The following is a 12,753-nucleotide window of genomic DNA, read 5'->3' as shown; positions in this document are numbered from 1 at the left end:
TGGCTCTGCCTAACAGATGGATAATTCTACTTTTTTTTTTTTTTTTAATCCAACTACCACAGGGGTCAGAGTCTCCCATGATGCTCGGCGATTCTAAGAGCGATCTAGAAGATGTGGACCCCTAGGTTGTCCTACCAGTGGGATCCCTCCAAAGGAGAGGCAGCTCCAGGAAGCCATTCGAAAAGGCTGCACTTTGCCTCTGATTGGTCAGGACAGTTAGGACTCCACAGCAAGCCAATCAGAACATTTGTCTCGGTCGCTAAGGCAACGAAGGAGCTATGAATAAATCATGAATTACTTCCTTTCACATGAGCCAAGGCGATGATGGAGATGCATTATCATAAAGGGCAGCAGAGTTGATTAGGGTGGGAAGTGCAAATAACCTTCCACAATCATGGATGACTTCAGTTTATCCTTTTATTCATTCATTCACTCAGAATGACAGCAAGGTGGAGGATGGGTTTGGGTTGTGTTTTAACAATTTTCTGCTCATGTTTGCCAATTTATCTACATATTCATATTGTAAAGATTTTGTTCCATAGATGTTATTACCAGTGTAAGATAATATTTTAAAGTGTCCTGTGCTCTTCTCTCACAGCCATGCAAATTGCGGGAGGTCACATTTAGCTGCTCTAGAGGAACTTACAGACACACGTGTGTACTTGTACAGGAACACCTCCACATATGAGCACTTGGGAGGGAGGGTGGGTTTAAGTATGCACTTTATAGTCCAACCCATTCTGTTGTGATGTACAGCAGCACTGGTCAGTTCCTCTAGAGCCTCGTCTTCTTTTGCTTTTAACAACTTACATTTGCAGTGCCACTTATGCAACACATGAGAGCCCTGATGGCAAGCCAGTCTGCCTGTGACTTGACCTTTGACCCTCGGCCACCACAGTGTAGCCATCGGGATGCAGTAGGGGGTTGGTCCTGTCGTATGACGGTTCCAGACCCTCAGCATATCTGAAACAAGCAGTGCCATGGTCAGTACTCTCCCTCCACTCCTCCTCCTTGCTGACAAGCAGCCTCGTGTTCTGGATTTTATTCTTTTTGTCGCTGTGTTTTATTTTCAATGCCACTTTTCTTTGAATCTGGATGAATTGAATTACTGCAGAGGATTAGGGACTCGAGCCTTATGCAGGAAAAAGCTGATCTGGAAGAGCGCAGATCAGTTGTGGTGGGCCATCAGTGCTGCCTGAAGGGGAGCTCAGGAGCACGTTTTTATTTTTAGGTGCCAAGGTTACACACACACATGCACACAAAAACTAGAACTTCTGAAAAACATGCAGGCGTGTGTCACTCATTCACTTCGCTCACAAAGACAGAGAACAGGTCCTCTTCACCTCACTGTTACCTCTGCTTTATCAGGTTTCTTTTTTTTCCGATGGAGTTTACATTTTGCTTTGCCTTTTGCTTTTGTCAACCTTTGGACACACACAGAGGAGCTAAACCCAAATGTAGCTCTAGTTTTTACTGGAGAGCAACACCCATGTTACCATCATCCCTGCACCCATCATCGGGAGACTTGAAGTGCCTTAACCTCCCGATCTCCCTCCCGTCTCCCCTCGGACACTGTCTCGTCACATCTCCGATGAGGTACGTCCTCATCTGCTCCACCTGTGACGCTAAACCAAGTGTCTCCTGTGGTCATGTAGAATTGCTGTAGGAGGGCAACAGGGCTTCTTCCTTTGCATTATTCTTGAAACTACTACAGGGAATTTCCTCTGTGTGTTGTGACAAAGGACTGTTGGAATGTAACTGTTGACTCTGTGTGTGAATGGGGAGGTGGGCGTGGAAGTTTTACCCAGTAACACAGGGTTTAGGCAACACGACAGGGTTCTGATGATGGTAAAATGCTGCTTCTCTTCACTCTGCACTCAGACAGAGACACTTTGTAGATAATTCATGCTAGGTAGTTTTAATGAAGTCACGCTTTCACTAACATGTTTTAAGACATGAGCCTAAACTTGCTTAGCAGATTAGCTCTCAGCTTTAACAGGTCAATGTTTACAATGTAAGGACCTAGGAAGCTACCATGCAAAATGATTTTCTGTTCAAATCAACGTGCGATCAATCCGCTGGCTCCTCTGCATCCGAGGAGAGGAAAGACACCGCTTTAGCCCTTCCATGCTCCTCCACCCCATTTTCATCTCATTAGATGTGAATGTCACATCGTGCTCTCCAGCACGTTTGCATGTGTGGCAGTAAGTGATGGTGAGGTTTGTCTTTTCTGCGTGATGGGAAAAAAAACAAAATCAGCCCCCACCCCCTCCCCATGTTGTTTGCTGTGTAATTTGGTATCATTAGTGTCACAAACACACGCCCCTTCACAGTGGCTGGTTATGTGCGATCTGAAGGAGCTGCATGCAGTCTGTGCCAAGTGATTACATGGCCATGGCAACATGAGTTGCATTCAGCCAAGAGTTTTGTTGGTTTGGCCCTCTGCTACATCACCACAAATACTTAAAAATAGGAAGAAAAAAAAAGAAAAAAAAAACAACTTCAAAACAATCTTGTTTTAATCCTGGGATGCAGGGAGGGATGGGTAGGTGCGAGGTTAGGGATTGGCATCTATACGGGTTTTTACTGTCATTCAATTTTGAAACTTCACTTCTGACATCGCAAGACTCTGTAATGCATGTTAAGACTCAGTTTTAATTTGTACATCAGAGTTTGATTAAGGGGAAATTTGATATAAAATAAACTGGAATGCACAACCTTTTGCAAATATTGTCTTTATGCATTTCTATATACTGTCCCATGATACAACCGTAGACTGTATATAAAAGATGTAACCTCTGTGACATCACTAGTTGTTTTGTGAAGCTTCAAACTGAGCGTTTTCACCATCTTCATCTTAGCTCTTTTAAAACAAGATAATGACAAACTGGGGGGGGGGGGCACATTTCAATTTATTATCTTTGTAGACACAAATAGGAACTATAATTCATCAAATGAACACCAGCTTGTCTTCAGCAAGGCTTGAATCTACAAGCTAAACTCATCAGGAAAGCTTTTACTATGCAAACAAGCTAAGGACCACTTTCTCATTCTATTAAACTGGACTTTTCTTTGCAACTAGATAAGTAGCTCCTGGTGGTTATTAGAAAAAATGCACACAAATCCACACATACTTTACTTTTTTAGTCCTGGAACCTACATCCATCTTTTATATACAGTCTACAGCACCTTAAAAACATTACCTGTGGCCCCAATGTCGATACTGATATCAATTTATGCAGCAGAGACGTTGCACAACAGATAATTTAATTTGTTTACAGCACGGGTTTTGAAACTTTTGGTGCCCATTTTTGTAAATTGCAATAAACAGCTCATTTTTTAGCAGGCCTGAACTTGCCTTGAGGCACACCATTTGGGAACCATTTACAGGTTACAGCAGACCAAATAATACAAAACAAGAGCAGTTTCTTTTATGTTTTAAAAATCATAGAAGGCTCAGGCTTCTAAGTTTGACCATTACAGCTGATGGATCAGGTCACTAGTTAAATGGTTACAAATAATGACATAAGAAACAAACACCAACTGAATCTTTGAGAATGCTGATTCTAAATCAGAATAGCTTAAATCTTCAATTTGTACCTACTCTGCATCCTGCAAACAGAATTACACACATCAATTCAGCACTAGCTTCATTTACTGTATTCTGGGTAAACTTTGTTTTTATTTTTTCTTATCAGTCTTATCAGTGCCAATCAGACAGCTAGCTGATTGGCACAAGCTAGCTGACAGTGGTTTATATGCTTCCTTTTGCTCTTGTTCACACTGAAGTCATCCACCTGTGTATCAGAACTAAGTCTCTAACTGTGGAGCCATAAAAGCCACTGTCACAATAACACTCTGGGCAGACATGAAAACTGGTGTCCCTACTGTTAGCCATTTACCTCATTTTGTTTCCACCTACTGTTTCACAAAATGAGCAAAAGGTACCTGACTTGTTAATCAAGCTGCCAAGCAGGCTGATTACCTGCAGCTGTGCTGCACAAGACTGAGGAATGTCAGGAAATCAGTGCATACATAACACATGCTAACTGTGACAACCTGTGGTGCACATTATCATGTTTTTCCACTCTAAAACACACATGGCTGACACCAGAGCTTAACATTTTGATTTCATTTGTTCAGTTTATTAACTTCTAAACAGCATGCGGATGGTATACCCGGTAAATACTACACTATTATCCAAACCGTATGTTTGTGAAAGCTCTTTTTATTATAACTGTTTTGTAAAAAGATACAAAAATAGCTTACAGGTTGTCAAGTCATATATAATATGTGCACTGGAGCATAATTTGGCGTAATCCTAAAACTAAAACACACACAATCAGCTTTACAGAAGTGCTTTAAGTGAATATTAAGGATGTTGAGGTTTCTCAGAAAAGTGTAAGGGGGGTTAAAACTGACCAAAGACAAAAATGGCAACGTCAAAGCTGTTTCAACGATGTTAGAAACCAAAGTGAGGTGAAACCGGATCAGTGAGGTGTTGCAGCTTGCTGCTCTGGTGGTGCGACACGACAGCAGACGGCAGCACCCGCTGCTCCATCCACTGCCGTGACACCATAGACATGGCAACTGTTTCCCTTGGCAACTGGCCCCAAGATAGCAGAGCCCCGAGAGACGGCGCTGCAGTCTGTCAGAGTCCAGCCGGAAGGACAGGAAACCTCAACCTGAAGGAAAACGATAACTTCTGAGGTAACTTCCAGTAGCTGATTCTCAAAGTTTGTACTGTGATTTTTATTTTATTTCACCTGATCTTTGTCAGCTGATATGTTTTCCAACAGGTTGCACTCGAGAGATGGAGCATGGCAGCATATCGCGTGTGATGTGACCCCCTCTTTCACCGTGCAGCGCTTCCCCTGGCTGTGACGTGGATGTGAATCAGATGAGATCTCAGCTGTGGAAATCGATGTACACCCTAGAGAAGAATCAGCTGAATCTTTAAACACGATGAAGGAGCAAAGAACTTTAGAGGCGCTGTTGCCAAGCATTAACTGATCCTCCTCACAGAGACCACTATGGAGGCAACCAATGAGAAATGTAATGTAAAGTCATTTAAGTGCTCTAATGACATTTGAAAAGCTGCTTTTTATATCACACACTCGTGGAGAAGCTGGCAATTGTGCTGGCTAGGGTTACATTTTCCTTTCAGGGTGATTACCATGGGAACAAGCATAACCGGCTAAGATATTCTAAATGCAGCAGCCTGACTTTGACTAAAAAATACAGATTATATACCTGAGGTGCAACATTGAATTGCTTCAGAACATCGACACCAACTAAATTTAAATTAATAGACTTTGTTTTTGTTTTTAAAGGGGGCTGACATTTCATGCCACTTCCTATATCTCTTAGTGTGAAGCTGGAGGGAGGAGTCTCTTGGCTAAACTTATCATAAGCAATATCAACAGTGTTCAAAGAGCTGTATTCATTCTGCCAGCTATGAAACATTAAACCATGATCTCTGATTACTAATTTAAAACAGAAAGATATTAAATAAATAATTTTTTCCTCCACATTTTCCCAGCATGACTCTGAAAGATGCTTTCTGGAACATTGTTTCCTTGATCTAACAGTATTAGATTTGTATTAGTATTTATTTTATTTATTTTTTTATTGTTGGTATGGATAAAATAAAATCTATCTGAAGAGCCCTATTCACTGTCTGTCCACTATATTAGGTACAAATGGTCATGATCATAAACATATAATCAGCTAATCACATCATAGTCGAGACAACCTGCTTAAGTTCAAACTAAGACTCCTAACACACTGAAAACTAGCTGAAATTAAATTAATACAAATATTCAAAATGAAATTAAAAAAACAACAACTCTGCACCAGCTATATTTTTATGTAATCTGTACATATGTTCATGAAAAATAGAGAGGACTTGTTAAATGGAAGATTAAGTCCAAATTAATAGTCTTTAACTACACCTCATCAACTGCTAATTTATGCAAATCAGCTAATCACATGAACCCAGAATAGAATGTTAATTTTATTTTGATTTTATTGTCTTTCTGATGTTGGTGTTCTATATTGTTACTGTCATTTCATTTGTATTTTTTTTTTTTTTTTAGTATTTATATTTTTATTCTTTTTAGTTTATGTTCAGCACTTTGGTCAGTGCTCACTGTTTTTAAAGTAAAGTTAGCTTTGATCGGCAAATAACTCAAACTGAGCATCAGGGCATCCGAATGGGGAAGGAAGGCGATTTAAGGGATTTTGAATGCCGTATGGTTGTTTGTGCTAGAGGGGCTGGTCTGAGTACTCGACAAACTGCTGAAATACACACAACAATCTCTTGGATATATGCAGAGTGGTCAGAAAAAGCCTACCTTAGCACTGTTGCTGACCAAGTCTATCCCTTCATGGATAACGCACCATGTCACAAGCTCACATCATCTCAGACTGGTTTCTTAGACAATGACTTCAATGTACTCAAATGACCATCCAGCACATTTGGGATATGGTGGATCGGGAGATTTGCATCATACATGTGCAGCCGACAAACCTGCAGCAACTGTGCGATGCTGTCATGTTAATATGGTCCAAAATCTCTGAGGAATGTTTCCAGCACCTTGTTGAATCTATGTCTATGCCATAAAGAACTAAAGCAAGGTAAAAAAATGAGATCAACCCAGTACTAGCAAGGCGTACCTAATAAAGTGTCCTGTGAGTGTAAATATTTAATATATTACCCCTTTGATTTTTTTACGGTAATATTTTTGCAAAATTATGAGCTGATAGTTGAACTTCTGATTTATAGACACACATGATGGTGTCATTTATTTTCTCTTCTAATTCTCAGCATTAAAATAAGTAAGAGCTTCTCCTAAAATGTCAGACTGGCTGCCTCATTCAAACTCCTGCAGATTGTACACGTGACTCACCGGTCAGGTGGTGCTGGGGGCCGACGCACTGAGCAGCTTGTCCTTGCTCAGGACTAGCATGGACCTGGCACTGCAGACCGCTTATCACACAACAGCGGGCCACAGCATACACACCTTTACCTGCTGGACCATTATGGGCAATACACTCCATGTGTCCGCTGTTCATCTGTAAACACAGGGGTGAGGGTTTGTCCGTAGACTTATAGACTTTAGAGTGAAGTTATTGTTGATATTATGGCTGATGTAACTGAACTAACAGTGATGGTTTCCCCCACACGGACGCCTTCAGGAGCATAACTGCTGCAGCCCATCATTTCCTCCCCTTGACGACAGCGGCTGATGACCCTGTCGGTGCTCGCGACTCCTGACCTCTCTGACCACACTGACCGGCACCGTAGCTCCCCATCTGCATGTAGAAATAGGAACACATATGTGAACCACATATAGATACTATAAGTCTGTGTGTGATAAAGGCACGTGAGTCACTAACTTGGTGACGTTTTGATAGCCGGAGGCATGGCTGCTACCAGGTTTGGCGTAGTCAGCCGATGGCTTTCAGACAAAGATAGGAAGTCGATAGTGTTGCTGATGGAGTAATGCAGCATCAGATGGAGGACGTGCAATGGTGATGCAATCTGATTGGACGACAGGATCACTGCTACGACACCTACACAGATAAAAACAAATTATGAAGTAATTATGCTGTGACAAATGGTAGCGATACTGATGTGCAAAAATGATTTATGCACAACCTTTCTTATGCAACTTAAGTGAAGATATCTCTATTTAAAGCACGCCGTACACGTCTGTACACTGCATACTTGTATGCTAACTAGTGAAAGTCTTCTGAGTGATCATTAGAGAGAAAACCTTGATTTGTCAGCGCAAGTGAAATATTTGTGGATGCACAAGTCAGTACTTTTAAAGTTGTTTTCAGAAATCTCATGCATAAATTTATCTGCAGGCTTAATGCCTCTGAAAATCATTGCAGGATTATCAAATATAAGATGTAGTACAACATGCCACCAATCCCAGGTGTGGAGACACTGCTACAGCCGCTTTCCCTGCAATGATCTATAATATGCAATTATATTTTTTCTAGTGTTTATGTGATTTTTTTTGTAAGGATCATTGAGTCTGTAATAAAAGAATGATTGATATACCAACAGCATACACAGATTGCTTTTGCGTGCGCGTGTGTGTGTTTGCGTACCTGCAGTGTGTGCAGCAGCCTGTGAGGTTCCACTGCGGGAGGTGAAGCAGGTGCTGCAGTCACTACTGGCACTAACGATGTCGTCGCCGGGTGCAAACAAATCAACACAGCGGCCGAAGTTGGTACCACCTGCTCCCTGTGACATGAGCTGGTCCATTGAGTTAACTGCCCCCACTGTGATGACCTATACACACACACACACGAAAGGAGGTGAAGGTAAGGGTCGCATGTAAGTGGGGCCAGAATGTGATTGCATTTTCAGTGTTAAATTACCTCAGGCTCTGAAGCAGGTGAGTAGAGACAGGCATCATCTCTGTAGTTCCCTGCTGCGGCGATGACCACAGCGCTGTTAGCCACCATGTCTCGACAGGCTGTGTTTAATGAACGGCTGAGGCCACCGGCAAAAGGAAGCAACACGACTACTGCATCCACTGGGCGGGCCAGTAAAGTGGCTCGGATGTATTCCATTCCTGACAGAGAGGGGAAAGGGACAATCTAAAACCTCATACACTCAAGAAAAATTGGAGGTTTTACACTGGAGAAGTGGCCTTCTTCCTTTTCTTTTTCAATACAGTTAATGAAATGAAAGTGTGTTCTAAAAGTCTTTAAAACCAGACTAAGAGTTTATAGCTGCTTGGTTAGGGATCATTGGTCTCCTAGGGATCCATACTACCCATAATTATTTATATTTTAACACAAGCAGTCTGACCTGAACTTCTCAGGCTTTAGAAGAAGAAGAGAAAAGTCTGGTTCTTCTGTCTGGTGAACAGAGACTGAAGAACTGCTGCAGTTGGGGTCTTTTTTATTTTATTTTTTTTCTACAAATATGGGCATTTTTTTCCACCTGCAGCTTTAAATCAAAGTTGCTGTAAGAGTGAAACATGACACTCATAATGTAGATTAGAATTCTGTACACTGTAGATGATGGTTGCACTGCCTGTGCCCACAAAGAACCAGTCAACAGCCAAAATGTTAAACGTATGACCCACTCATGTTCTTGCAATAACCCAGTTATGACACTCCCCATGTATATCTAGAGGGAAAGGGCCAGAGGTCATAGTCAGAAGATGTCCTCTGGAAAACAATGTTTCGATAAAACTGAAATATTTGTCATGCCATCCACAAGCTCATGCTGCTAAAAATGTGTGACTGGAAAATGTGTCACCATGACCCAAGAGAAAGAAACTCAAGAGTTTTTGCTTGGCTCTGGTAGTACAGTTCAACAGTTTCTGTCTTACCTGCCAGAGCTCCTGAGACGGTCCCTTTACCCTGACAGTTGAGCACACGCACTAGGTTAACACCAGCCCCTCGAGCAACACCTGAATCTGATCCACTCACAATACCTGCCATGTGTGTACCATGACTGTCACACTGACTGGCCTGTAGTGGAACGAGGATTGAGAATGTTATTGAGCTGCAATTGCAAATACATAAGTGTTGTAGAATTGAAATGTTTCATTTGTGCGTGCATGTGTTTAACCTGTCTGTGAACTCTGACTCCATCCTCTTCGGGGGCGTTATTGAAGTCTGTGATGAGTACCCGTCCTTCAACCTCTCTGTGAGAACTCTGCACACTGCCATCCATCAGATACACCTGCGTCCTCCCTCCATCATCTGCAGAGGACAGATGGTGAATTTGACATGTAATTAGAAAATGCAATTTCTGAGGGAAGAAATCTCGGTGTGGTTGCTGTTGGAAAGCTGCACTGCTTGATGGATATCTGACAGCTAAACTGCACAAATGGCTCAGATGTCATTTAAATGAAATAAAGATAATTTTTAAAGCCCCATAAGCATTTAGTTCCAGTGACAAATGTTTGGGAAGATGAGAAAGAAAGAACTGGTTCTTTGAGCCCCTGTCCACCACAGTCTAAGGGCTAGTAAATTTATACAAATTAATGTTTCTTGCATTGGCATTGAGACTTCTAGTAGATAGTTACCAAATACAAGTTCAACACCCTGGTTCAACCAAAGATTTTATATACTACTTCATGTGAAACACCAAGGAACAGGCCTCACTTGGCCATGAAACTGTCAGTCCATTTTCCAATTATTATTGAGCCTCTGAAAATGTATCTGTATATAAAAAATGGATTTACTTCCCTAACAGGTAATGCTAATTTGAATGATGGTCCACTGTGGCGGTGCACAAAGGCAAAACTACAAAAATGGTGTCTTGGCCCAGCAAGTTATGGATCTAACTGTAATTAAGTTTAGCTTGAATTGAACTAAACAACACAACACAGATATTGGCATGTAATTAGTTCTTCAGAAGCGGCTGCAATTAAAGGTTGCCATGGTGATGGTGACCGTAGGGTGACTGCTGGGTCATGTCATAGAAATTAAACTGAGAGGCACCTTTCAATATCTGGCTTATTACACAAAGACAGGAATTCCTTGTTGTTTACAGCTTGATATAATAAGAGAGATGAGACTGCTGAATATGCTGCAGTAGAATAAGTGTTCCTGTTATCATAAATGTGGAAAATGAAATAAGAAAAGTCGTGTTTTCTGCTGTTCTTGAGCTGTTTACAATAGAAACATTGGGGTAGTTGTATATTACTCCAACCGCCCCAATGACTCCTGAAACTGAAAACTGAAAATGTTTTGTTTGCCTCGGTAGTTACATTGCTTAAGAGCGCACGTGGTTCCCTAGATTTCGACGAAAAACACAGATAAGTCATGGACAGAGACAAACTCACTTGGAGGTCTGTATGTTCCATTTTCAGAGAAGCCACCGTAAGGGTGCAGTAACCTCTGCAGGTTCCAGGGGGCGCTCTGAGCAAAGATGGATGAGTCCTCCTCTATGTAGTGCACGTGAGGGAGCTTCGCCACCTGACAGGAACACAAGCAAACTTAACTGTGGGTGGTAAGGAAAGATTAACAGGAAGTTGATTGTTAAATCAGTTGGGGGTAAAGCTGACCATCCTTCTTTGAAGTCTGTTTCACTGTTTCACGTTTTATTTGTGTATTTTTATTTTTTGACATTATTCAAGAATGCGCAGATACCAAAGGTGGGTCTACAACCTCTCAACTGTCAAGAAACTCTGTCTAAAATTACCACCAGCACTCATACTATAGAGTTCAACTAATTCTATTTTCTGTGTGTTTTTCAGCAAAGTTTCGGATTATTTTTGTTCAGCTCCTACAGCTGAATGATTTCAAATGCTCCACAAAACCTCTTTGTTAACATCTGACATTTGATTTGAAATGCGGGTCTAAAGGCAGGTGAGGAGTTCTTTTACTTTAAATCTATACTTACTTATAATTTTACAGATTTAAAAATAAAAAACACACATAAATACACACACACCTCTCATCATTCTCGGTCCCTCTTATGCGACTCGAAATAAATAATCCTGAAAACGCCGCCAATATTTAACCGAAAGTAGTACACTTTGTCTATCATTCATTCCAGACTCCCGTATTCTCACTTTATTTTGGTCAAGTAGGTCAAATATACACAGATTGCACAGACCTCTGCAAAATGCTGCAGTCAGAAAATCCATATTACTCCAATCTTTGCTCCCATTAACTCGTCTTGTGCCAGTATACGATGTTACAATGTAACAGTGTTATTCAAGACTATAGCTGCTTTCTTAGATCTGCCTTCCACCTATAAGCTCTTAGGATGTCCCGTTCGGAATGTCCTAACCTTTAGAAAATGGATCTGCTATAATTTGACATCTATTTCCCTGTGTTCCCCTTTTTGCCTTAAAGTTTTAAATCACACTTTTTCCGAACACATATTACGATATTATCCAGTAAAGTGACGCAATTACCAGGTGAAGGACGTCACTACTCATTTTGACCAGAAAGCCACGCAGTGCTCCTGAGTAGGTCTGCAGGATCTCCACCAGGTATCCTCTCCTGGCTGCTTTACCTCGCAGCCTCCTGATGGTCCTCTGGAGTTGAGACTCGTGCGTCCCCTGACGCAATACAACTATGTACTGTCCGGGAATGCGCCAGGCTACCTGCACAGTAAAAAGAATGCACCGCACATGTGATCTTCATGTCAACATGCACAGGAGAAATGTAGCATGCGTGCAATAAGTTGGATTTTTATATATATATGTATATATATATATATATATTGTGTGTTTTGCGCTGTTTTCACAATAATACATGAATAAGTATTTTTAACGCTCCCAGAATGTGAACGCACATTTTAATGAATCTGTATCTCACACTGGCAGCTTGTCAGGTACATCAGCAAAGATTGTTTGTTGAAATATTTGACCAAATATTTTACCCGTTTTTGGAATAATGACAGGTGCTGATGACTGAAGATGCGCATTAAATGCCTTTGACACAATCACTATGCCATTACCTTGTTGCACCTGATGAACTCGGCTGCCGGGTCGGTTCCGGTTTCAGGATCAGTCCTGTCCTCGCCGACCAGGTCCAGGATCATCTCGTCGTCCTCGGTGTAGTCCTGTGCGCGCACGGCCAGAGATGCGCACAAACATAAAGCCCAGCCAATCCAGGCTGAGGTGCGACGCATTCTTCACACCTCTTGAACTGTTCCCAGTAAAATGATAAGGACAGCTATTAAATACACCACTGATGTTTTTATTTTTTATTTCAGTCTGACTTATCCTGATGATAAGTCTCCAACAGCCGCGTGCC

General features: G+C 41.5%; 2 protein-coding genes across 5 annotated transcripts in view; one reads left to right on the top strand and one right to left on the bottom strand.

The window, feature by feature from the left end:
- usp24 (ubiquitin specific peptidase 24) overlaps positions 1-2,709 on the top strand; it is a 32,843-nt gene extending 30,134 nt beyond the window's left edge. For all 3 annotated transcript variants that reach the window (XM_063465891.1, XM_063465890.1, XM_063465893.1), the window contains one exon: positions 63-2,709. In XM_063465891.1, the coding sequence (XP_063321961.1) occupies positions 63-125 (63 nt within the window). In that variant the 3' untranslated portion in view covers positions 126-2,709. The remainder of the gene's footprint in view (positions 1-62) is intronic.
- Positions 2,710-3,654: 945 nt separating this feature from the next.
- pcsk9 (proprotein convertase subtilisin/kexin type 9) lies at positions 3,655-12,753 on the bottom strand. Of its 2 annotated transcripts, XM_063466807.1 has the most exons (12): positions 12,455-12,753; positions 11,907-12,098; positions 10,827-10,959; positions 9,605-9,738; positions 9,363-9,504; positions 8,398-8,594; positions 8,125-8,308; positions 7,402-7,578; positions 7,169-7,317; positions 6,912-7,077; positions 4,767-4,933; positions 3,655-4,685 (listed from the first exon to the last, which is right to left on the bottom strand). In XM_063466807.1, the coding sequence occupies exons 1-12, from the start codon at positions 12,626-12,628 to the stop codon at positions 4,491-4,493; spliced, it is 2,010 nt and encodes a 669-aa protein (XP_063322877.1). In that variant the 5' UTR covers positions 12,629-12,753; the 3' UTR covers positions 3,655-4,490. The 2 variants fall into 2 exon arrangements, with proteins under 2 accessions (XP_063322877.1, XP_063322878.1); XM_063466808.1 differs by lacking the exons at positions 9,363-9,504; positions 9,605-9,738.

The sequence above is a fragment of the Pelmatolapia mariae genome, linkage group LG23 (assembly GCF_036321145.2).
Source record: "Pelmatolapia mariae isolate MD_Pm_ZW linkage group LG23, Pm_UMD_F_2, whole genome shotgun sequence".
In the NCBI taxonomy this organism is placed as follows: domain Eukaryota; kingdom Metazoa; phylum Chordata; class Actinopteri; order Cichliformes; family Cichlidae; genus Pelmatolapia; species Pelmatolapia mariae.
Note: the sequence above shows the minus strand (reverse complement) of the source record. Positions and strands in the feature narration are given on the sequence as shown.